Genomic DNA, 26130 nt, shown 5'->3' with positions numbered 1-26130 from the left:
CATCAACAGGGCCCAGGTCTTCCACTGACCATTTAATTACCATAGTACCTTTGCATGTTTAACTTTGTTTAACTTAACTAACTAACTAACTTCATGTGTATTAAATTTATTATTTGCTCAGTTGTTGTTTTAAATGTTGTTTTTTGTTTTATGTGTTGAACGCACCAAGGACCAGAGCAAATTCCTTTTGAGTGTAAACTTAATTGGCAAATAAAGAAATTCTGATTCTGGTTCTGATTCTGATTCTGATTCTGATTCTGATTCTGATTCTGATTCTGATGTTTGCCAGCCTTAGTTACTCACATTACTCTGCAGCTTTTGGTGGAGCAGAGACACTGAGGGCCTGATCTTGGGGCCAGATGGAGGATTTAATGGGGGCAGAGATTTGGTCTTTCCAAAGTATCTTCAACTCTCACAAAACAAATATGATAAGTAAAAATAGTTGTAAAGTTCTTCTTTTTATGATGTATTTGTATGTTTAATATGTTATCATACTATAGTTAGGACTGTGATCATTTAATCCAGGACCACAGCTGAAGGATCATAATGTGTGTGTCAGGATTTAGTGCAAACTATTTCTAAATGGGAACCTGACTCCACAAATTTGAGTGGTTGAATTGGGATGATTTCAATGGAATTTCCAGAGCCTTTGTGAGCATGGAAAGAAGGCTTTTGATTTGGCATTGATGACTTGCATAGACTAAGACTCAATGACTCATTCAGACAGGTCGTACCTGAGGTCATGATCATTCCATTGTAAAGTTTTAGAAATAGAACCAGGATGGTTGTGTTTTTCTGTTTGTGTCATTTTTATTTCATGTTGTCTTAGATATTGTCTAGTGTAAACCTGTTTACTGATTTAACATTTTCACCCTTTTCATTCATTTGTAGTTTTACATTTTCAGACTAGAAAATACAGGAAGTCGCCACTTGAGTCAACTCTGGTTCAACGTTCAGCTCATATATACACTGAGGAAAAGTGAGTTAAGGTGTCTGACAGTTTGTAATGACAGAGAATCATGATCATATTTAAAACAAATTCTCTCGGGATCAGTGTTCTCTCCACCTCACCTCTCTTCTCTTCTCTGTTTCACACAGTGCATTGGAAATTGCAGAAGTTTAGTGGAAGAGTCTGTGATGAGGATCTGTGGTTCACTGAACACATCACTGTGGATCCACACAAGTGCCATCAAGCAGAACTTTCCTTTCAACGTTCACATTTTGATGTCGCCCCTGATTAAAACTGAATATTTCTGAAGTATAGATGAAGCCTTAACTGGTGCTAGAATATAGCTAAAGGGCTAGAAACTTCCTCAGTTAATTTATGTATTTCAGCAGTTAAAAAAAATCTGTTGCAACAACCACATTGATTAAAGTGTCGGCTCAGCAGTGAATTATTTTTGAAAGACAGGCAGTGGTAATATAACTTGTACCATTAAACAAACTCAACCTGACTGTGATACTGACGGAAGAGTGATTTTAAAGATCAGGTGTGATGTTAGTAAGATCTACTTATCTATACACTTATAGCCATAGTGTACACACTCCATACTCCACTCTCCAAAGACACATTCAGCTGTATAATTGTTGATTGTATTTATATATTCTGTAAATAACATTGTATGTTTTATTTTTAGATTTACTCTCTTTCTTTCTCTTGATATGGTGATTGCTCCAACTACCAATGCAAATTCCTTGTAAGCGAAAACCTACTTCACGTTAAAACTATTCTGAATTGGATTCTGATGGAAATGGAGTTTGTTGTGGTGAAAACATCACAAAAATATACAGGAACTCATGAGAATTGATAGTTTTATTTCAAATATCAGCAATTTATTTTTTGTGTTACATTTTGATGAAAGAGGAAATCAATATCAGATTAGCAATAATGAGATGAGAATATGATGAATATAAAGCTCAGTATGAAGAAAAGCAGCTCAGGAAAGCAACAAACATCAACAGTGTTCATTTTGGAACTTGCTCAAACAGCTGAACAGAGGATATCTGCAGCCTCCTGCAGCTCTCTAACACACAAGAAACAGCATTTGTAAACAGAAAGTGTTGATCCAAATCTACTGTGAGCAGTGGTCAGGGTCCAGGGTTTGAGTGACAGGACTCTGACCAGTCAGAATGGCCTCACAGCTCACTGAGCCCAACTTTTTCCACTGGTCTGCACCCAGGCTCAGGGTGCTGCTCCAGCTGTAGGAGCCGTCCCTCCCCAGGACCTCCAGGCTGTCTGACACCCCCTCAGAGCTGCTGGTGCCCCCCACCTTCCAGCCCAGCCTCCAGGTCGGTGGGAAGCCCCCGCTGGCCACACACACCAGGGTGGCACTGCCCTGCTGCAGCTCCTCTGTGGAGGGGGGGAGGAGGGTCAGGGTGGGCTGCAACACACCCACTGAGGAGAGGAGAGGAGAGGAGAGGAGAGGAGAGGAGAGGAGAGGAGAGGAGAGGAGTATAAATCTCTCTCTATTAGACCTTCAGCCACAGCACGTCAATACAAATTTAACAAAAAACGAGGTTTATCGTTATTTTTTTTTATTTTTTGATTCTGCTTTATAATTTAACAAAATTATGTTATATATTTTGCGCGAAACACTTAAGTGTGTGTGTGGGTGTGTGTGAATTTAAGTACAGTGGGAACTTTAGTCGTCTGTCTCTTTCACTTCCTGTTCAGTTCATGTTAAACTAATGAACCATGAACACAAAGTCCAAGTTAAACTGAATTCACTTATAAAGTCACAAATGTGTTTGACAGGAATTAACTCATCATTTGATTCTAACGTCTATCTGAATGTACACAATTCAACATAATTAAATCATTACATTTTGAAAATTAACATTTTTAGTCTATTAAAAATGTACGAGTAAGATAGAGATGAAAATTAAACTTCCCTCAAATAGTTTCATAAATTCATGTTTTCATATCAAATGTCTCACATTAATATCATCTGAGAGAACGTTTAACGTAACCTCACATTTCTTCTCCACCTTCATGATCAGTACTTCATGGTGAAGACCAAAACTCAAAAAAAGTTATTTTTTGTAAAAATTAATTTTTACTTCATCACACTCTGAACTAAGCTTGGTATAAAAATGATAAACTATATGTTGTATAAAGTATAAATCTCTGGTACTTACAGTCAACGATGAGTTTGGTTCCTCCACCAAAAGTCCACCACAGTGATACAAACTCATTAAGTGGCCGTACAAAAACCTCCTGCACTTTGAACAAGCAGCTTTACTATGAAACATGACTGATCTTTAGAAGAAGACTGAACTACTTTCAAGATTACTGATGTTACTTTTTTCTTTGTCAGTATAGATTCATAGATAATATAGATCTTTTTTTTTTTTACATTTTGCTTTAGTTTTCTTTCAGTGAGAAACAAACAGTTACAGCTCCCCTATTATCAATTTACATTTCAATTACAACTATACATCATTTTGGATAATATGAACATAATTATTGTTATTAATTAGGAAACAACTGAAGAAATAATCAGCCTTAAAACAAAAATGTTAAAACCCTGTAAGGAAAATAAAGCAGAGAAACAGATGAATCCTACAAACCACAGTGTTCACCATTTTAATCCAAGAGTTGTAAATCTTCACCTGCATGTCTCATGTAAATATACTTTCCATCCCAATAAGGTGAGAAAGTGTCAATCCAAGCTGTTTTCCCTCCTGGGTTTGTGTCCCACGTTGCCTTCAGTGTGTGGAGAGCAGAGAAATCATTTCCATAGAGAGGAGGCTTTGCATCATCAGCTGATCCTCCAGTGAACTGAGAAGCTTTATAGTGGTGTGAGTTCAACACTGCAGGACTCAGATCTGTGAGTGAACACAGCAGAAAGCACAAACACCATGACTCTCATCACCATCCTCATCTGGACGCTGGCCTGCTGCTGTTTTACAGGTTCATTCACTCAGCAACATTTCAAACACAGTGTGCTGCCTTTTCTCTCATTGATTTCTGATCATCCATCAATGATTTGTTTTTCATCCACAGGATGCAGCGGTCAGGTGACTGTGACTCAGCCTCCAGTAGTGACATTTACTCCAGGATCCACTGTCACTCTTAGCTGTAACACAAACCAAGCTGTTTACAGTGATACTAGTTATGGTGACCGTATGTTCTGGTACCAACAGAAATCTGGTCAGACTCCAAAGCTCCTAATAAGACTTGTGAGCACACGAGAGTCAGACACTCCAGCTCGGTTTAGTGGCAGTGGAAGCAGCACTGGCTTCACTTTGACCATCAGTGGAGTTCAGGCTGAAGATGCAGCAGTTTACTACTGTCAGGGTGAACATTACCCAAACAGTGTCTGGGTGTTCACACAGTGATTCCTGGTGGTACAAAAACCTCCCTCAGTCAGACTGTAGAGACTCTGAGCTGTTACAGCAGGAAGCCACTGCAGCTGCTGAAGGAGAAGAAACTCTGACACAGACCACTGAACACAGAGCTGAACACAAACCTCACCAAGCACAACATGTTACACTTAATATACTGCAGGAATGGATGTGATATATATTTCCCTCCAGGATACATTATACTGCACACAGAGCTGCTATTGAGTATGTTTGTGTTTTGGAACGTTACTTATTTTTCCAAAGAGAAGAGGAATGAAAGTCAGTAGGAGTAAAATAGACAACATGTATGGGAATGACAGCAAGGAGAGAGAAAAGAGGAGGATCCAGGAGTATAGGAAGCAAAGGTGGATGAGTTTAAAGACTTGGACTCAACTGTTCAAAGTAATGAAGATTGCAGAAGAGAGGTGAAGAGGAGAATGAAGGCAGGGTGGAGTGGGTGGAGTCTTTAAGTTCACAGCACAACCTTAATTTTTCTGTATCAAACCTCCTCGTCTTTGCTGTTAGTCTCTTGTCACAGGAGAAGTAAAACTCTTAGAACTGAATATGACAGTTTGGGTTTTCTCCGTCTGAAACATTTCCTTTAATGTTTTCACACTGATAATTGAGGGACAAATAAGACCACAGTCATGAAATTTAAACTGTAAATAACAATTTAAGTTCACAGACATGAAGACCACAGACATGACCACAGACATGAATACAGGAAGATGACATTGTGATCTGTAGTGAGAGCAGGGAGCAGGTGGAGGAAAATCTGGAGAGGTTGAGGTTTGCACTGGAAAGAAGAGGGATGAAGGTTAGCCGCAGTAAGACAGAGTACATGTGTGTGAATGAGAGGGACACAAGTGAAACAGTGAGGTTACAGGGAGAAGAGATAAAGAAGGTGGAGAATTTTAAGAACTTAGGGTCAACAGTCCAGAGCAACGGCGAGTGTTGAAAAGAGGTGAAGAAACGTGTGCAAGCAGGTTAGAACAGGTAGAGAAAAGTGTCAGGAGTGATGTGTGACAAAAGAGTATCAGCAAGAATGAAAGGAAAGGTGTACAAGACAGTGGTGAGACCAGCCATGTTGCATGGTTTGGAGACATAGGCACTGAGGAAGAGATAGGAGGCAGAGTTAGAGGTAGCAGAAATGAAAATGTTGAGGGTTCTCTTTGGCAGTGACAAGGAGGGATAGGATCAGGAATGAGTACATAAGAGGGACGTGTTAGATATTTTGGAGATAAAGTCAGAGAGGCCAGACTGAGATGGTTTGGACATGTACAGAGGAGGGATAGTGAATTTATTGGGAAAAGGATGCTAAGGTGGGAACTGCCAGGCAGGAGGCCTAGAGGATGACCAAAGAGGCGATATATGGATGTAGTGAAGGAGGATATGAGGTTAGGTCATAATTATTATACATCACTGCTTCCTACCGTTTAAGTTCTTCAGTCAGAGTGTTTCCAGTAGCTCTGCTGTCCATGTCGGCTTTATTGAGTCGGGTGAGAAGTTTGGAACTTTAATTTATTCATGAACATTGCTGATGTGGGTGGAATAAGATCTCGTCCTCACTTCAAATCTTATATTCTCAGTATCATCAAGCAGAACTCCTTTCAACGTGCACATGTTGATGTCGACTGATTAAAAACTAAATGTCTTAAGTCTTATGAAGCGTTATACCTGGTGCTAGAATAGAACTTAAGGGCTACAACCTTCTTCAGTTAATTCACTTTGGATCAGTACAGTAAGTATATTACAACAACAACAAGCACATTTATAAAACTGTAGGTTCAGAGGTGATTTATTTCTTAAAGACAGATGATGGTTACATAACTTGTACCATCAAACAAACTAAACCTGACTGTGATACTGAGGGAAGTGTGATTATAAAGATCAGGTGTGATGTTAGTATGATGGAAATGGAGTTTGTTGTGGTGAAAACATCACAAAAATATACAGGAACTCATGAGAATTGTTAGTTTTATTTCAAATATCAGCATTTTTTTAAAGTTACATTTTGATGAAAGAGGAAATCTATATCAGATAAGCAATAATGAGATGAGAATATGATGAATATCAAGCTCAGTTTGAAGAAAAGCAGTTATGGAAGCAACAAACATCAACGGTGTCCATTTTGGGAACTTGCTCAAACAGCTGAACAGAGGATATCTGCAGCCTCCTGCAGCTCTCTAACACACAAGAAACAGCATTTGTAAACAGAAAGTGTTGATCCAAATCTACTGTGAGCAGTGGTCAGGGTCCAGGGTTTGAGTGACAGGGCTCTGACCAGTCAGACTGGCCTCACAGCTCACTGAGCCCGCCTTCCTCCACTGGTCTGCACCGAGGCTCAGGGTGCTGCTCCAGCTGTAGTAGCCGTCCCTCCCCAGGACCTCCAGGCTGTCTGACACCCCCTCAGAGCTGCTGGTGCCCCCCACCTTCCAGCCCAGCCTCCAGGTTGGGGGGAAGCCCCCGCTGGCCACACACACCAGGGTGGCACTGCCCTGCTGCAGCTCCTTTCCGGAGGGGGGGAGGAAGGTCAGGGTGGCTGCACCACACCCACAGAGGAGAGGAGAGGAGAGGAGAGGAGAGGAGAGGTGTATGCATCTCTCAATGTAAGACCATCAGCCACAGCACGTCAATATACATTTTGCTACTTAAGATTAATTGTTGATGGTCTTTTTTAAAATCTTTGTTTCTGCTCTATAATTTGTGTAATGTATTATAGTTTTTGCGCTAAACACTTGAGTGTGTGCTTGTGTGTGTGTGTGTGTGTGTGTGTGTGTGTGTGTGTGAGTGCTTGTGTGTGTGTGTATGTGTGTGTGTGTGTGTGTGTGTGTGTGTGTGTGTGAGTTTGTATTTAAGTACAGTGGAAACTTTAGTCGTCTGTCTCTTTCACTTCCTGTTCAGTTCATGTTAAACTAATGAACCATGAACACAAAGTCCAAGTTAAACTGAATTCACTTATAAAGTCACAAATGTGTTTGACAGGAATGAACTCAACATTTGAATCTAATGTCTATATGAATGTACACAATTCAACACAATTCAATTATTACATTTTGAAAATGAACATTTTACGTTAAGTCAAACTCTACAAGTAAAATAGATTTCAAAATAAAACTTCATTCCAATAGTTTCATAAATTCATGTTTTCATATCAAATGTCTCACTTTAATATCATCTGAGAGAACGTTAAACGTAACCTCACATTTCTTCTCCACCTTCATGATCAGTACTTCATGGTGAAGACCAAAACTTGGTAAAAATGTTTCTTTGTAAAAAAATGAATTTTTACTTCATCACACTCTGAACTCAGCTTGGTATAAAAATGATAAACTATATGTTGTATAAAGTATAAATCTCTGGTACTTACAGTCAACGATGAGTTTGGTTCCTCCACCAAAAGTCCACCACAGTGATACAAACTCATTAAGTGGCCGTACAAAAACCTCCTGCACTTTGAACAAGCAGCTTTACCATGAAACATGTCTGATCTTTAGAAGAAGACTGAACAACTTTAAAGATTACTGATGTTACTTTATTTGATCAGTCAATATAAATTTAGAAAAATAATATAATTTTTTTTTAGCATTTTGCTTTAATTTTTTGAGAGAAACAAAGAGTTACAGTTCCCCTATTAAAAAAATACTTTTTAATTATAACAGGCAAAATTTGAGATAATATGACATGTTTAACACCACATGATTATTCTTATTCATTAGAAAACAAATTAAGAAAAATCAACCTTAAAATAAAAATGTTTAAACCCTGTAATGAAAATAAAGCAGAGAAACAGATGAATCCTACAAACCACAGTGTTAATTGTTCAGATGGTTGAGATTTCTGCTGATAGCCCAAGGGTCAGAGGTCACAGGAGAACACACTCACACAGCTGATCAGCTTATCAGGAACTCACTTGACTTCAATCACTTGTGACTCAGGAAGTGGTGATGAGTATACAGCCATTAACACAAGTTACAGACCAAGCATGAGAAAGAAGTCAAATACACAGTTTCCATGTTGGCCAGCCTTAGTTACTCACATTACTCTGCAGCTTTTGGTGGAGCAGAGACACTGAGGGCCTGATCTTGGGGCCAGATGGAGGATTTAGTGGGGGCAGAGATTTGGTCTTTCCAAAGTATCTTCAACTCTCACAAAACACATATAATAAGTAAAAATAGATGTAAAGTTCTTTTATAAGATGTATTTGTATGTTTAATATGTTATCATACCATATTTAGGACTGTGATCATTTCATTGCATATAGTTCCATAGAATCAGGATGGTTGTGTTTTTCTGTACATTTATGTGTTGGTTTTATTTTTTATTTCATGTTGTCTCAAATATTGTCTTATATTTTTCTGATTTTACATATTCACACTTTTCATTCATTTGTATTTGTACATTTTCAGACCAGAAAAAGCAGAATATCGCCACATGAAGGCGCTCTGGTATAATGTACAGCTCATAATTACACAGAGAGAAAGTGAGTAAAGGCGTCTGACAGTTTGTAATGACAGAGCGGCATGATTTCTGACTATGTTAAAAACGATTTCTTGAGTGGTATATAATAATATATCATATACATATTTTATAAAATATATGAATAATTTTTTGGCATTTTGCAAACAGTTACAGCTCCACAATTAGCAATTAACATTTTAATAATAACAATACATAATTTAAGAATAAATAGAGTGAACGATCTTATACTCATCCATTAGGAAAAAAAGAAGAAATGATCAGCCTAAAAATGAAAAGGTTTAAACCCTGTAATGAAAATAAAGCAGAGAAACAGATGAATCCTACAAACCACAGTGTTCACCATTTTAATCCAAGAGTTGTAAATCTTCACCTGCATGTCTCATGTAAATATATTTTCCATCCCAATAAGGTGAGAAAGTGTCAATCCAAGCTGTTTTCCCTCTTGGGTTTGTGTCCCACGTTGCCTTCAGTGTGTGGAGAGCAGACAAATCATTTCCATAGAGAGGAGGCTTTGCATCATCAGCTGATCCTCCAGTGAACTGAGAAGCTTTATAGTGGTGTGAGTTCAACACTGCAGGACTCAGATCTGTGAGTGAACACAGCAGAAAGCACAAACACCATGACTCTCATCACCATCCTCATCTGGACGCTGGCCTGCTGCTGTTTTACAGGTTCATTCACTCAGCAACATTTCAATCACAGTGTGCTGCCTTTTCTCTCATTGATTTCTGATCATCCATCAATGATTTGTTTTTCATCCACAGGATGCAGCGGTCAGGTGACTGTGACTCAGCCTCCAGTAGTGACATTTACTCCAGGATCCACTGTCACTCTGAGCTGTAACTCAAACCCAGCTGTTTACAGTGATTCTAATGGTAACTATATGTCCTGGTACCAACAGAAATCTGGTCAGGCTCCAAAGCTCCTAATAAGAACAGCGAGCACACGAGAGTCAGACACTCCAGCTCGGTTTAGTGGCAGTGGAAGCAGCACTGACTTCACTTTGACCATCAGTGGAGTTCAGGCTGAAGATGCAGCAGTTTACTACTGTCAGAGTTACCACAGTGGTGGTGTGTTCACACAGTGATTTCTGGTGGTACAAAAACCTCCCTCAGTCAGACTGCAGAGACTCTGAGCTGTTACAGCAGGAAGCCACTGCAGCTGCTGAAGGAGAAGAAACTCTGACACAGACCACTGAACACAGAGCTGAACACAAACTTCACCAAGCACAACATGTTACCCTCAATATACCGCAGGAATGGATGTGATATATATTTCAGAAGACTGCTAGCGCTAACTTCTCAGTAAGATTTAACTACTTAAACTTTTGTGAAATATTCCATATTTCTTCAGATTTCACATTACATTAACATAATCTCCATTTTATTGTTTCTGATTGATTATGGGTGTATTTACATCATTACAGTATAATTTGCAAGAAAACTGTTCTGAGCCGGCTATAATATTTTGGCATGAAACATAAATTATCTTTACTGTTTATCTGCTGTCACAGGAGAAGTGAAACTAATTTAGATTATCATGACAGTTTGTGTTTTGTCCCTCCATGAATGAAAGAGCTCCAGATGTTCGCACCCAGAAATTTAATTTGTTCCACACTGATAATTGAGGGGTGAGGGGGAGGTGAATGGAAACTGGTAAACCATAAAATCAAAGTAACGAGTTGGAAATCTTCACTTACATATCTCCTGTAAATATATTGCCTATCACAATAAGGTGACAAAGTGTCCAAGTTTTCACTATCAGATGACATCACAATCAGCATGCGTTTATTGAACATTTTTGGAGCATAGAGAAGCAAATAAAATAATGACAATGAGTAAGAAGAAAAAGGTAGAAGAAAGAAGAAAAAGTAGGAAAATAAGGGAAAATAAGTTCTAGCTCTTGTAACATCACTGTGACCTTGGTAGTATAGATGACACCACTGTTGTCTGCTGGACAAGGGTGCTGGATGACATCATGTTCTGTCAAGAGTGTATCAATCGAAGAGAAAGTGTTGGGTGACATAAAAATGAACACACAGTTTCATGTAACGTGACACAAACATGAAAGAACAGCATGTGTGCATGTGTGTCTGTGTTCCTGCTCAGTGCTTTGTTCAAGACAGGGATTAAAGGATTTGTGTTTGGTGACGTCTAGGCAGACATTGTCAGATAGAAGAGGGCCAAACTTGGCTCTGTTCCTGTGTCACCGTGGATCCTGTGATGTCACAAGTCATTTGGTCCCCTAATGGGTTAACTCGCCATGGAAACAATGACCACTGGAATAGACAGACAGATGGTTCAGACAGAGTGTTTTAGGTGTCTCTGATGTGCTTCAATTCAAGCCAGGTGCAGGTTCATTAGAGGTGGTCTGGGGGTCAAAGAGGCTTTATCTACCAATTGAGTGAGAGGTGTCTTTGAAAAGGCGTGTCGTAAGAGGTCACAGAGGTTAAAGTGCAAGCACCCACTGTATCTTATGATTGGAATCACTTAGAGGCAGGTAGGAATAACGCGTGTTAATCAGTGCTGCTGTGTTGTGTTAAGCTCCTTTAAGCCTGGATGGCTGCAGAGGAGCCTATGCTAGCATGGCATAGGGATAATCCTTTTAGGGAATGCTTTACCAGGAATCAATTAGTCAACACTTCCTCTTTTTGACTCGATGAGCTCTTCAGTATGAGACTGGACTGTCATAAGATCACACTCACTGGCTAAGGAACTGTTCTTGTGGAACACAAACAGAATCAGGATGGAGTGTTTGAAGAAGTTGGTTCAGAGAGGGGTGTTGGTAAAAACCCGGCAGTATGTGAAAGACTACTGCAAGAGGAACGGACTGCTGACACTCTCTGTCCTTGCTGTGGTGACAGGCTGTGTGCTTGGATTTGTCCTCAGGTCATTTAACCTGTCCACACAGGTATGTATGTATGTATGTATGTATGTATGTATGTATGTATGTATGTATGTATGTATGTATGTATGTATGTATGTATGTATGTATGTATGTATGTATGTATGTATGTATGTATGTATGTATGTATGTATGTATGTATGTTTGCATGTGTGTGGGAGGCAGTAGCTCAGTGGGTAGAGCTTCAGCTTGGGATCCGGAGGGTCGCTGGTTCGAGTCTGCCGAGGTGCCCCTGAGCAAGACACCGAACCCTCAATTGCTCCCCCCTCTGCGAAGGGTGGTAATGTAATGTAAGTCGCTTTGGATAAAAGCGTCTGCCAAATGATCGTAATGTGTAGGGATGAATGGATGGGTGGAGAGAGGGAGGGATGGATAGATGGATGGATGGTGGTCAGCTTTCGATCTTTTTGAAGGATGTTTGTGTTTTTCGCACCCTTAGTAGTGAGTGTGTCATGAAATGCATACTTGTGAATGGCAGCAACACATACAGCAGTAGCATCCTGTACTGTTTACTTATTTCTTTTGGTTATATACTAAATTTATCAAATATTCTCTTTTTTTCACAAACTTGCCTCAGAAATCTTTACTGTAACTGTAACACCAGAGCCTAATTGAAAAGAGGAACTGGTGTACATATGTAACTCAAACAAGGTTTGACATAAAGCATAGACAACAAAATCAAACAATCAAACAATTTCTGTATTACAGGCCAAGATCTACTTTTCCTTCCCTGGTGAGCTGCTGATGAGGATGCTAAAGATGTTGATTCTACCCCTCATCACCTCCAGGTAATGCAGCACTCCTAACATGTGTGTAACTGGACTAGTCTCATATGAAAAGCAATTTTAAAGCTGTTATTATATCCTTTATAGTGTTATACTGTATTGCCATCACCCGGGAAGCAAAAAGCCCGGCAGCAACTAAACAAAGATCCATCGCAGACTTGTAAACTGACATAGAGTCCCATTAAGTCAATATGCTCTCGTGCACAATCTGCATTGTAGATAATATGAGTTAAAATGGGGTTCAAGCTGTCACCTAACATTAATCACCTCACTTCCTTCTGCCATTCTAGTCTCATGTCAGGCCTGTCAGCCATGGACACCAAGGCTAGCGGGCGGCTTGGCGTCCTGACAGTCACCTACTACCTGTGGACAACCTTCATTGCCGTCATTGTCGGCATTGTGCTGGTGCTCATCATTCACCCAGGGACGGGCTCGGAGAAGGAGGGGCACCATGCCAGTTCTGGGCCTGTCATGACCTCAGCTGATGCTCTGCTGGACCTGATAAGGTACAAATTCACACACACAAGCACTTTTGTTGCTACAGCATAGTTGCATTTCAAACGTACTGAACTCCTGTTGCCATCTCTAACGGGGAAGCTCCTTAATCGCAAAATCTTATGGGCTCAGTTAGATCCTGGGTGCTGACATAATGTCTTTCACAACAACGTAGGCACAATCACTGCGCAATAAACAACTCCACAAAGTGTGTTGTCTTATAACAGACTGTTAAATTCTTCTGTAGATCCCAAGGGAATATTCTCAAAAAGTAAAACCTACAATGACTCATTAAGAAAGATATGGTGAAACTCGTCTGAATTGAATGTAGGAAGGCCAGTCTTCTAGTTAGTGGTGGTAGCATTTCAGCACTCAACACCTTTGAGAAGGCAAACAAAACAAGTGCATGTAAAATAATGCAGCGTCACGCCTACGCACCTGGTAGCCTATGAATAGGGAATCGTTTAACTGTGATCTGTTAAGCCTGTACTTGTGAGCTTTTATCCTTTGTATTATAGACCTCATAGTGTGTGTGTGTGTGTGTGTGTGTGTGTGTGTGTGTGTGTGTGTGTGTGTGTGTGTGTGTGTGTGTGTGTGTACACGGGCTTACTGCAGGGACATTCATGTAAGAGATCCCATTATACTTTAACTAGATTATTTTGGAAAGCTGTGTCTGCAGACATGTGTGTCTTTTTGTCCTCTTACGTGTTTGATAGGCTTGCTGGCTGGCTTCAGAGTCATTGTACTTGTATACAGAGTCCGACACCTTCCTTCACCTTACCAATTCATCTCAATTCAACATCTAGATCTCTGTATTTGTTGTTTTCGAAATAGACCAGCACTTGAAAATAAGAGCATAGAAATCATGACATGAGGTCAGAATCACTGGCAAGCAATGCATTTATACAGGTTGGGTTGTATATTGCACCACAGATGTGATCTGATGCTGCTGTCTATCTTTTACAGAAACATGATCCCCTCAAACTTGATAGAAGCCACCTTCCAGCAGGTCAGTGGAAGACATAGCAGTTTTTGGACACCAAAATGTTCAAACTACTATGATTAAACTCAATAGCTACAGCGTTTGAGGCTTTCTACTGCAAATTTGCACTTATTAACCATCCCTTGTTGTTGTTCCATTTCACCCTACCCCAGTACAAAACAGAACTGGTGCCCATTGTGCAGAACTCCGATTTAAAAGAGTCTCAAGCCAACTATGTGTACATCATGCCGGATTACCACAACCCTAAACTGGGCCATCCTGTCTTCCTGGAGATCACCCCTGCTCCTGACATCAAGTATAAAATCCGCCCCAGCACCAGCAAGGGCATGAACGTCCTGGGGATTGTCATCTTCTCAGCCACCATGGGTAAGACAAAATATTAAAATGCATTTAAGCACAATAACGCTCAGCAAATACACAAAACATGTCATGTATATTCACAGCATCACATACATTTAAGCACACTCAGGGATCTGTGTTGCCTTGTGCAGGTCTGCTGCTGGGAAAAATGGGAGAACGTGGGGCGCCGCTCGTCAACGTGTGTCAGTGCATCAACGAGTGTGTCATGAAGATCATTAACGCAGCCATGTGGTGAGCTTCTTGCTGCCTCCTTGAGCGTTCTGCAACACAACACACTATTTACGGAGCTCAACCAGATTATGTCTAAAATTAACATCGAACAGCAAGGCAGTGAAGAGCGTCGTCTGAATTGCCCTTTCGCTGTGGGAACAGATTAAAGTGAACTGCTAGATTATACCTGCAAGAATGATGCAAGGAGACGTTCGTTTAAATGAGATTACAGGATGCTCCGTGCTCAGTAATCTCACATGCAAGTACAGTTTGCTGGGGATTGTGGATGGCATAACATGAACTGAACTTACCCCCTCTCCTCTCCTCTCCTCTCCTCTCCTCTCCTCTACAGGTACTTCCCCTTCGGCATTGTGTTCTTGGTGGCAGGGAAGATTCTAGACATGCATGACCCGGCTCACTTGGGAGAGAAGCTGGGCATGTACTTCATCACTGTCCTGTCTGGTCTGTTTGTGCACGGCCTTATCCTCCTGCCTCTCTTCTTTTACTTCTTCACTGGCAAAAACCCCTTCACCTACATCAGAGGGCTGCTGCAGGCGCTTGTCATCGCACTAGCAACCTCGTCCAGGTCAGTAGGGACAGGTCTCGCAATGTTTTTTTGCTTTTTTATCATAGGAAAGACAGTGTAGTGGCTATATTCGAGCTCTTGATCCAAGAAGAATGAATTTACTCGTCTCATGTGTGGGTCGTAACCTCCATTGCCTTTGTTTTCGTCCTCTGCAGCTCAGCCACCTTACCAATCACCATGAAGTGTCTCTTGGAGAATTGTGGTGTGGACAGGCAGATCGCTCGCTTTGTGCTGCCAGTGGGAGCTACTATTAACATGGACGGGACGGCCCTTTATGAGGCGGTGGCGGCCATCTTTATTGCTCAGGTCAACGAGTATGACCTGGACTTTGGCCAGCTGGTGACTATTAGGTGAGAAGAAATATGTGTTTCCTCACTCTGCTCTGCTGACATGATGAGTGTGTGATGTTACGACCTCATTGCCTTTTGCACCTCTAACCTCAGTCATTTCTCACCAGTATAACCGCAACAGCAGCCAGCATCGGCGCAGCTGGGATACCTCAAGCAGGTCTGGTAACCATGGTGATTGTCCTGACCTCTGTGGGGTTACCGCCTGCTGACATCTCTTTAATTGTGGCCATTGACTGGGTTCTGTGAGTCCCATTTACATTTTACATGTATCATAAGAGCAATAGTGAAGTAAGAATGTTTGTGCAATGTTGGAGAGATGTGTTTTCATACTAATAAGTATATTTCCTCTACCTGATTCGCAGTGATCGCTTCCGAACCATGATCAATGTCCTTGGTGACGCCTTAGCTGCAGGGATCATGGCACATGTTTGTAGGAAGGACTTTGAGAAACCAACTACTGTCACCACTGCTGCCAGTAATGGAGGAGGCCCCAAACGCGTAAGGAGGAGAGCTTATGTAGTACTTACAGCGCATATGTGTATTTATGTTTCACCTTCATACCACAACAACTCTACAATTTTGCACAAAAAAGATGATTTTAGGTCCAAATCGATAAGACTATAATACTACTATGAACTCCCACCAATTTCCCAATGCTGTTTATATTATAGTCATTATACTTGCTGTGCTGCTTCAATGTGTATGTATGATGCTGTGTGTTTCAATTTAAAAGCAAAAATGAATATATTGCCCACAAGCTGAAACACAAACTGAGATTGTGAATGTGATGATGTTCACAAATGAATGCTGCTAATCACTGTGGGCGGTTTTTACCCCACTAATTCTTTTAATTTCTGGGGCCTTTTTTTGATGCAGTTCAAAATGTTTGGTATCTAATGTCTACCTGTCTTAATGAACTATCATGCTGATTGCATCTTTTCTACAGAGAGACACAATAATCTCCTTTGGCAATCAAAGTGTGGCGCTGTCTGAGGCACCTCTGATCGTCCAGCGCTGCGATTATGTGTTTGAGGTGGATGGAGACAACGTGCTGGAGAAAGCTGTGCCCTGTTACAACCTCTGCCAAGTCTGACACTTTTATAGTATGGACAACAGGGAATGCTGCCTCACACGGAATCACATGGATCAGCCAAGTCCCTCAAACCTAAGTTTCAAAACTGACAACACACTGACAAACACAAACAGTTGAGGGCCTCTGAGCTCACTGTGCTGTTTGGGTTTAGGTCTTAAGTATATGTGCCTGTGCCATTCCAAAGTATGTCTCCATGCATGTGTGCCTGGATGACCGCAATATGGTAAACTGGGTTTGTGAGGGAATACTTGAGCTTCACAAAATACCCAATTCACACAGCAATTGCACAATTTGTATTGTACCTGCAGCCAGGATAATGTGCTGCGATGACAGCACATACTGGTGACAGAGTAGGCTTGTTTCGATTTAGGTTTAGTTCAGGCTTCAGTCGAGGTCCTGAGTTGCCTTAACTTGTTCTCAAAAGTAGAACATGGTGAAGAAATCAAAGTTATGAGAACCTTCAGACATGAACGTGAGAGGAGACATTTATGGATAGCATATTAACATTATATTGGAGATCATTTGTGCTTTTCTACTATGTCTTTTGTTTTGATTTATGACATTCTTTGTGTGTTCTAATAAAAACTCTTGAATTCAAATCCCGGTCAATGGTTGATTTTTTATCTTGCGTATTCCATGAGACTGAACATAAATGTGAATTTTAGTGTACATGAGGTCGTATTTGGCTGTGGACCCTTCTTTTTGAGGTGCATGCTACAACGATATTAGGACTCAACAGAAAGCTTTCATGCTTCTACTTAATCCCTTGGTTGTTGCGTTGATGTTTCTGCATTACGTTTAGTGTCGAGTGATACTTATGTGGCTCTATTACAGGTAAAGAAAAGAAGTCAGAGTAGCAGTAGATGACAGTGTAGTGCCCTTAAACTGGTGAGGTGAAAAATGAATACAAATCAGTCTTTGTAATCACTTAGCATCTAAAAAGACATACCTCATTCCAATTTAAAAAAGCCACCACGTGTTTATTGAAATGATCCAAGACAGTTTATGGACACCAACGTGGCATTCATTAAAAAAAAGAAAAAAAAGACATTAAAAACACTTCAATAAGTAACAAATATTACCTCATACATTGTCAAATAAATTATTTGTGCCTCCTCCGACCTATAATACACCATCAACCATCATTTGCATGTTTTGTGCAACTCCAACTGGTTTTGCTGAGAAATGTGTAAGCAGTAACACATCAGTAGAAAAGTACTTCAAAAAGGATGACAGTCAAAAGACTCCAACATTCTCTTACCTGCTTTTAGCAAGTTGAGAACTATTGCACAAAGTTAAACAATTGTGAAATAAAAGCAACATGGAAATCAAAAATACAAATGTGCTTTAAGACCTAAATTTGAAGCTTCTTGCTGAGACAACTCCTTCAAGAAGGGGAACACATTTCAAAGGCCTTGATACCAGCAAAGGGTCAAAGGAATCATTCCAAGGAAAATAGCTACTTTTAAGTCTGGAACGTACGTCCACACATCACATATACTGGTTCTCGAATGAAAGGAAACGGCTCAGCTCTGAAACGACATTTTTCTTCTCCGAATAGACGATTGTGGTGTGAATGAAGCTGAAGAAGAATTATTCTCAAAATGTTATAACCATTAGCTTGAATCAGACAGAGGTTTGAGTGCTGTGTAGAGTTTTGCAGGGTTGAACTCTCAAATACTGTTTAATACAGTAATAATACAGGTCTGACTCCTGTTTAACAGGTCAGATGACCAAAACAAAATCCTAACAATCTACTAACAATGGTTTAACATATACCTGGAAGCAAGTTTCCATTTTAAATCTGCTTAATACTGTAGTCATCACCTACTCCTCAGCCATCTGAGAAATGTTGCTTAGTGAAATATTATACGGACATTGACTTCCCTCTGAATCTCCATGTAAAAGTAAAGTCGTGTTACCTGTAAGTGGTTAAAATGTAGTACTTCATTCACTTAACAGGTGAGAAACATGAATCTCTTTCAGGTATGTTCTCCGTTTAGCTTACCAAACACTGAAAACCACTGAAACCCAGATATATGGTCACAAATGATGACCAAGCACTGGAAACATTAACAGAGCTTTACAAAATCTATATGTAAATTAAAAAAAAAGAAACAAACAAAACAAAACGTTCAGCAAAACAAAATAAAATTTAATGTTTTTTGTTCAAATTGAAACAAATGAAACAAAAAAGAAAATAAAGCAAATCTAACTGAAATCAATCAAGGCCAGTAAATGTCTCCAAACACTTGATAAGCACTCGTTTAAACAAGTTTGTAACTTAACAAATATAATCCTGTGCTTCTAAAGAAAAGAGTTTCAAACAAAACAGAAACTTCAAAGAAAAAAAACAGAACAGCAACAGGCGGCGTCCTCAGTCAACCTTTGATATAATCTTAGTACCTCAAAAAACAAACAAAATTAACACTCAAAAACATAAACATTTACCTCTTGAAAATTTGTAGACCGATCTGGGTTATAGGTTCAATTCTCTCCCTGTCTTTGGTCCATCTTAATCCACTCCTCACTGACTCACGGTCACTTTCAACCGTACTGTAATAAACTTATAAAAAGACATTCCACAGAAGGATTAACACAACAACAAACATCTTCCCTTCAGAGCTGGACCTGTTTTAGACAGCAGGGGGCGCCAAAGTCATAGATTAACATCAAAAAGACTGATATCATCCTTACCTAAAACCTGGTTAAAAGTGCTTTGCTCTTAGTGTGGGAAGTGTATGCTGAATGATAAATTAAGGCATCTATTTCTACTAGAACCGGGAGGGACAGGACAGAGCACAGCTTCTGCAAAAGCAAACCCACAATATTGTTCCTTGCTTTCTTTTAGGCCACAAAACAAATAATCCGACACACGCGGTGCAGAGCCGACCACTGGGTTTAGTCCTTAGGGATTCTACTGTACATGCAACACGCAGACAACATTTTAGCCTAAGAAAATTGGTCAGAATACCTCGGGATCGTTGCCCGATCCTCTCGATAAGAATTAAATTAAAACTACTGAGTGTCCTCAACTCCCAAGCATGAGTACAAAGATAAAAGTAGGAAATAAAGCAAAGAACAAAAAAATAAAACAAAACGATGTCTAGATCCTTATTAGACACATACAAAGGTGCAGAAGAGTATATCTCAGAATCTCAATAGAATTAAAACCACATAACTGTGCCAGACTTTGCCCACTTCCAGCCTTGCACATGGTTCTTTCCCTCTCTCAAACACACGATTGTCCGGCTCGCTCTACTTGTGGCCCTTGTTGGTCTTAAAGGACACTTGCAGGATCTTGTCTCCGAGTCGGTAGCCGTTGAGGCTTGCGATGGCCATGGCCGCCTCCTCGTAGTTCGTCATGGTGACGAAGCCGAAGCCCTTGCACTTGTTGGTGTTGAAGTCTCGGATCACCTTGACGTTGGTGACGGCGCCAAAGGGGCCGAACATCTGCCACAGGATGCTCTCGTCTGCGTCCTGGCCCAGGTTGTAGATGAAGATGCACCAGCCGGATGATGAGTTCCCAGGGACGCCGACGCCTCCCATGCCCCCCATGTGATCAACACCCATTGGGGAGAACCTAGCAATTACATTTTGGAGCAATTATAGACTTTAATTATTATATGAAATCTTTATCAATGATATCATCGCAATCTATGTGTGTGTGTGCACATTCGCTCACCTGAACCGCTGTGCCTGGTGATGGAGAGGCCCTCCGAAACGTCTGGACTGGTTGTGGTAAAGCTGAGGGACGATCTGGGTGTTCTTCACCTGGTTTGGGTTGGCAGCAAACTTCACTGTGATTGGCTCGGCCACTCCAGGCGGCTTTTGTCCATTCAGGCTTTTAACGGCATCCTCTGCTTCTGACCGCTTGTCAAACCTGATGAATGCCACCCCGCGGGACAAACCTGGATAAAAGAGCAGCTGGTCACTTCAGGGAAACTTCAGAGAAGCCTCGAGCTTGACGACATATTTCAGTGCGACTTTGTGAAAAGAAATGTAAATACAGCAGAGTTTGAGATGAAAGGTTGAACTTATTTGTGCAACTTTTGTCTTAGTCTTCCTTGTTTTACAGGGTGGAAAAATGTCAGCCAAGCATCCTGGAAGCAGCTGGACATGACTTAAGACAAGCTTTCTGTTGAGCAGCTAAATACACGGAATCGATGCAGAAATACGTGTTTTTTTTGTTCCAGTGATGGAAACAGCCAAATGAAGATGTCGTCTACAGTTTGAGAATGAAACAATGGGGCAGACTCGTCATACCTGTTGCCTGGTCAACAAGCACGCGGGAGTTAATGATGTGGCCAAAACGGGAGAACATGTCCTCCACGTCCTTCTGGGTCATGGACTTGGGCAGTCCACTGATATACAGGTTGGCATCCTTGATTGTGTCAGAGCTGGGCCGTGCATATGACACCTGAGAACAGGATGAGATAACAGCTTCATTAACACACAGCGCGCACACACACACAAAAAAAATAATCCAAAACTGAATAATTTTTAACCAAATACTTCTAAATGTTGCCATCTTCAAATACTTCATTGTGTTTTAAAGTGACTCTCCTGACACTGGACAGCAATCCTTGTTTACGTTTCTTTTCCAAACCACACTCAATGCAGATAAAACAAAAGTGATACAAATAATCTATTGCCGTTTTTTTTCTCTCTTTCTTATGAGCAAACTGTCGCCTGGGTGGCCTTAAAAGAGTTCAGTCTGAGGGAAATGCATCGTCTGAAGCATGGGGAAGCAACAACACAACAAATAAAACCAAACGGCTCCAGAAAGTCATTCTTAGGACTGAAATATTTTACATTGGATTTGGTCGAATGTAGAACATAAGGTCAGTCAAATGAAAGCAAAACTCAGACATGTCAGACAGTGCAGCTAGTGAGCTATACAAAGCAGTATCACTTCCTCTGGCTGACATGTACTAGCTAGTTAGCGGACAGCACAGGAGCCACAGGAGAGTTATATGACATGACATCTTTGCTTTGAGAATTGTAGAACACCTTATTGCACGTTACCTTGATAGTTTTGGACTGTAGCCTTAGTCCATTCAGTGTACTGATAGCTCTGTCTGCATCACTAGGGTTAAGATAGTTAACAAATCCGTACCCTAAACTGTGGCCTAGAGAAAAAAAAGGAAAACAATAAAATAAAACAAAAAAAAACGTTGGATAGTTCAAAAAAACTGCAAACAAATAAATAGTTCAAACTAAAACAAAGCTCAACATTGCATGCCAGTTGGTACAAGCAAAGAAACTCACTTCAGGTAAACAGCGGTGGACTGGTTGGGATAAATAAAACAAGAGTATGGCGGCAAATTTGAACAAACTAATACGCAACTCAAGCAGTAGCACAAAAATCCAGCTGGGTTATCTTTTGAGTAAAAAAATAAATGAATAAAAGAGTGATCGTAAATCTCTGAGGACACAAGAAAACACACAGATTTAAATCGTCGTGAAAATGACGGGCCAAACCGCGGGAGGGCAGAAGTCAAATCTGGCGTGTTCTAAAGCGCCGTTCATACATTCACAGGCTTGTTCCCAACTAACTCAATCATCGGCCTCTAGTCTGTCTATCACAAAGCGTTAACGTTCCAGAAAGGAGCCTACCTGCGACTTTGTCTCGAATGAGCTTGGCGGACTCCACCTCTCCGATGCTGCTGAAGAGGCTCCGCAGCTCGTCCTGCGTCATGCTCTGAGGCAGGTAGTTCACGATCAGGTTGGTCTTGGCGTCTTTGCCCTCCTCCCCTCCCATGTGGTCCTCATAACCGTTTGACATGTCGTACACCTCCTGCATGTTGGCCAGAGGGGCCGAAAGGAAAGCATCAAAACCAGGTAAGTACGCCATGTACAGCGCGCGCGCGCACGCACGCACGCACGCACGCACGCACGCACGCACGCACGCACGCACGCACGCACGCACGCACGCACGCACACCATGGAGGACCCAAACGTTGTTATTGTAGCTTTCTGTTGGACTGTTCGTGCCAAAACACTGTGGTCTATCTGTTAAATAAGTGTTTGTAATAAGAGCTTCTCTCTTTGAGCTGTAGTGTGGCTGGAAAAGTAGGTAGTCTCGAAAAGAAAAGTCTCTTTTTCTTTACATTTGTTTATCCTGGGACGTTTGCACCAGTCGATCTGGTGAACATATTTAGTTAGTGTTGCACATGCAAAAAGTGTCTGTCAGACAACCAGATTGTCTTGGAAAACATTGTGTTTGTGTCTGCTTCTGCCTATAGACAAGGAATCTGTTGAAACTTTATATTTATAAAACCCTGAAAAATTTAGGTACACGACATCACTGTGAATCTGAGTTGTAATGTTAAAAGCTTCTTTAATTACAGTGCAGAAAACTTCACTGAGGGCAGTAAACTCACCCGATTCATGGCAGCCAGCTGACCTATCTGACGTGCCCCCCTCCATACATATCTAGCCTCTAGATTTGTACAGTCTTACGGATTTCTTTCCATTCGGTACCAGAAGCTGGTGCTACAAATCAACCTGGCACAGATGTCTCACAGCTTTTCTGAAATGTATCCATTTACTCCGACCTTACATGTACCCAGTGACCTAAGCTAAACCCATTATACCTCTGTCTGACAAGGAAAATGCTTTGAAGCTAGAACACACACATACACAACACAAAACCAAATGCATCCTTACAAAAAAGGCTTTCAACATTTATCAAAAACAAATGTTAAAATCACTTGGAAAGCACTGATTGTGCAAAACCACAACCTAAGGTCTAAGAAATATATGAACCCGGCCAAGCAAGCCGGTAACAGCCTTACTGGCTGTGATAGAAGAATGAAATATTGGGTCCAACTGTTTATCCACGCACATATAAAGCCGAAAATGACAAAAAAAATAGGTTTTACATGGTTGAGGGGTTTTAGGGATGATGTAAAACAACAAAGAGCTGTATATGAGGAGAAGAGTGAGCTGTTTTAGTTGTAGTAAATAGTAATAGTTTCTCTATCAACAGTGTTTTTATCAACAGTGTACAGCCTGTATAGCTTAACTTGACGGCAACACTTTTCCTGTAATTTTAAATGTTTTTCTGTCAGTTTATAAACCATTATTGACTTCTATCATGATAACGAGTAATAAGGCTGTATTTGAAACTCTTAAAATTTAGGCAAGCATTCACCAAAGACATGAGCCTTGAACTGTAAAAGGTTGAACTGCAAATGATTTCACTGCAGGGCTTTCCTCAAGGAAGTCAGCCTATGGGAGCCAATGTAAAAATAAATGCTACACATTAGGACATTTTGGAAATGCATCCTTTATCACAAAATTACCCGCAGTCACATGTTTGCTAATTGACGAGACCACAGACTATAAGTCTATTAACAATGTCCACCAGCAACCAAGACGCAGTGGCCAGTGACTGAAATGGCATAAGGTCATTAAAAGGGAACCAGTCCAGTGGTCAACCCAACAGAGGTCCATTCATGCATGAGAGGGGTTGTGATTGGTTATTCTGGTGGGGTAAAGCACATGACCCAAGAGGGAGCGGATGAATGAGTCTTGTATTAAGCCAGTAATCATGGACAAAGCTAGTGGGAGCTGGCATGTGCACATGTTACTGGTTCCTCTCAATGCCATCTCAGTTTTGGCGAATACTAAGTTATTAGTTCCAGCGTTCAGAGCTCTCAACTTGGCTGCATCATCGTGTATGGCCCCATCATCTTTATCATCACTAATTTATCACGTGGAACTGCCATGTGCACAGCATAGAAGAGTACAAAACTGCTCCAATAACTTAAATCAAACAAACCAATAGCTATCAATCAAAGAGACTTTGTCAACAAACTAAACACCCAAAGACTGTAATACAATTTTAAACATTGAATTCCATATCTTTACTCACTTTCAAGTACCTATTGTGTCCTCGACGAACTGCCATGAAGACACTCCACTGCTCTTGAAGCTGGGTGGGTATAAAACAAAAGCAATTAATGGAGGGTTTAAGGTAAAGGTCAAGTTGGAGGTGAACAAGCAAATTTGTTTTCTGAAGAACAGGACACAAACGATGTATACATTGGTCAAAATTGCTCACATTTGAGATGTTGCGGAAACCTGACAAGACTTATCATGGTCAGAGATAGTGCTGAGAGTAAATCAGTACAATGTAACTGCAATAGGAGTACAGTAGTGTTACTACACTGTACTTAATTAAATCCTGTGTGTCATCTAACTGATGCATTCACTGTCTGTTTGTATCCGAATGCAGGAACAAAGAAAGCAGAGATGCCTTCATAATTTACTCTGATAGTCTTGTAAAGAAAGATAAGATTATGACACCCAGATGTTCCCAGATCAAACACACGATCCGAAAGTCTGACCAAACACAAACATCCCTGTAAACGGGATCAGTTCCATTGACCACAGTGGTAAGCAATAATAACACCGTGTCAGTTTCCTGACAAAAGAAGCGTTTTATAAGTGCCGTGTCCCTGCAAAATGCGCCAGAGCTCCACGGTCATTGGGACCATTTGGGTTTATAGTATTCGGTGTTGACACAAACAAGTGTAATTGACGCAAGGATGTTTAAGTTGCTATATTCAGAAAAAAACGACATTAAATGTCATACACATCAAATACAAAAATAAATAAATTAGTGTTGCTTTATCTTTTTATTGGCACGTGAATTGTGAAGGCGTTATCGTGCAGAGGCCTTTCCGGCTACCATTAGCCAGATAGCCATTTGAGCTCAATGTGATTCTGCCCTTTATTACTGCCTCGAAAGGAGACGTTAATGTCCTCATTCAAAGACAGTCACGAATTAACATATTACGCAAACGCACCCATTCGCTACGGGTATAAACGCTAGGCGAGTAAGAGAATGGTTGTCACCGGCTAGCTATCCGCACCGCGCCCCCATTTTGAAGAAAGTCGCAACAGAGCTATCCTCTCCACGCGCCGAACACTCAGCGGCCTAGCTGCAGGCCCAGGAGGCCGTTGGTCAACAATACTGCAATACAGCGCGTCTCCGCGTTTTAGTTGCCATGTTTCCACAGTGCATATCTTACCAGCTTTGGGGGTTGAGCTGCTGTTCCTGCTCTTTTCTCTTATTTCCCCCTTTCTTCACGGCAGGAATAACGCGAGCTTCCAAGCAGCAAATCAGCCCGACGTCTCCAAGAAGCAAACGGGAGATAGTGACGCAATCAGCACGCCCACCTAGCTCGCGTTTTTTCCACCCGAAATTCGACAACAAGGCGGGAAGTAGGTGGAACCTTCCCGAAGGTTTACAAAAGGTTTGTTACATCTTGTTTACATTTCTACGCGTTTATACAGTTTGGGTAACGATTGTGGTCACGGATAGGGGTATGAGTACGGTCATATAGCCTAGCAATTAACTGCCGTACTTGTGCAACACCGAGAAGGAATTACGACGTATCCATATCATGTGATAGCGACTGTCCAATCACATCCTTGTTGTCGAATCTAGGGTGGGAAAAAAAGCGCTTGACGCTCTGTCACGCCTCTGCAGGAATTGCCGC

At 41.0% G+C, this 26130-nt stretch overlaps 4 protein-coding genes across 11 annotated transcripts in view; 2 read left to right on the top strand and 2 right to left on the bottom strand.

The window, feature by feature from the left end:
- LOC143006113 (immunoglobulin lambda-1 light chain-like) overlaps positions 1-26130 on the top strand; it is a 59586-nt gene that overhangs the window by 8930 nt on the left and 24526 nt on the right. The window lies entirely within an intron of this gene.
- Positions 1-26130, bottom strand: part of LOC143006144 (immunoglobulin lambda-1 light chain-like) — a 48177-nt gene that overhangs the window by 4666 nt on the left and 17381 nt on the right. The window contains exons 2-3 of one of the 6 annotated variants that reach the window (XM_076157488.1): positions 7718-7751; positions 1802-2395 (exon numbers count right to left, since the gene is read on the bottom strand). In XM_076157488.1, the coding sequence (XP_076013603.1) occupies positions 2073-2395; positions 7718-7751 (357 nt within the window). In that variant the 3' untranslated portion in view covers positions 1802-2072. Of the gene's footprint in view, positions 1-1801; positions 2396-3138; positions 3607-7717; positions 7756-26130 lie in introns of those variants that run through there. The other 5 variants (XM_076157487.1, XR_012964213.1, XR_012964214.1 and 2 more) reach the window with 5 other exon arrangements.
- Positions 11575-16615, top strand: slc1a8b (solute carrier family 1 member 8b). Its single transcript, XM_076157426.1, has 11 exons — positions 11575-11739; positions 12442-12521; positions 12809-13024; positions 13980-14022; positions 14169-14382; positions 14508-14607; positions 14939-15172; positions 15328-15522; positions 15630-15764; positions 15885-16020; positions 16469-16615. The coding sequence occupies exons 1-11, from the start codon at positions 11575-11577 to the stop codon at positions 16613-16615; spliced, it is 1665 nt and encodes a 554-aa protein (XP_076013541.1).
- On the bottom strand, positions 17706-25827 carry elavl1a (ELAV like RNA binding protein 1a). 3 transcript variants are annotated; one of them, XM_076157483.1, is made up of 7 exons: positions 25660-25827; positions 24498-24557; positions 22235-22415; positions 21644-21747; positions 20882-21035; positions 20301-20526; positions 17706-20198 (listed from the first exon to the last, which is right to left on the bottom strand). In XM_076157483.1, exons 2-7 carry the CDS (start codon positions 24531-24533, stop codon positions 19874-19876), a joined length of 1026 nt encoding a protein of 341 aa, XP_076013598.1. In that variant the 5' UTR covers positions 24534-24557; positions 25660-25827; the 3' UTR covers positions 17706-19873. The 3 variants fall into 3 exon arrangements, with proteins under 3 accessions (XP_076013598.1, XP_076013597.1, XP_076013599.1); XM_076157482.1 differs by having other exon boundaries at positions 22235-22427; positions 25660-25826; XM_076157484.1 differs by lacking the exons at positions 21644-21747; positions 24498-24557; positions 25660-25827 and having other exon boundaries at positions 22235-22366.

Source organism: Genypterus blacodes, unplaced genomic scaffold (assembly GCF_046128005.1).
Source record: "Genypterus blacodes isolate CSIRO-AG114 ecotype Tasmania unplaced genomic scaffold, CSIRO-AGI_Gbla_v1 ptg000073l_1, whole genome shotgun sequence".
In the NCBI taxonomy this organism is placed as follows: domain Eukaryota; kingdom Metazoa; phylum Chordata; class Actinopteri; order Ophidiiformes; family Ophidiidae; genus Genypterus; species Genypterus blacodes.
Note: the sequence above shows the minus strand (reverse complement) of the source record. Positions and strands in the feature narration are given on the sequence as shown.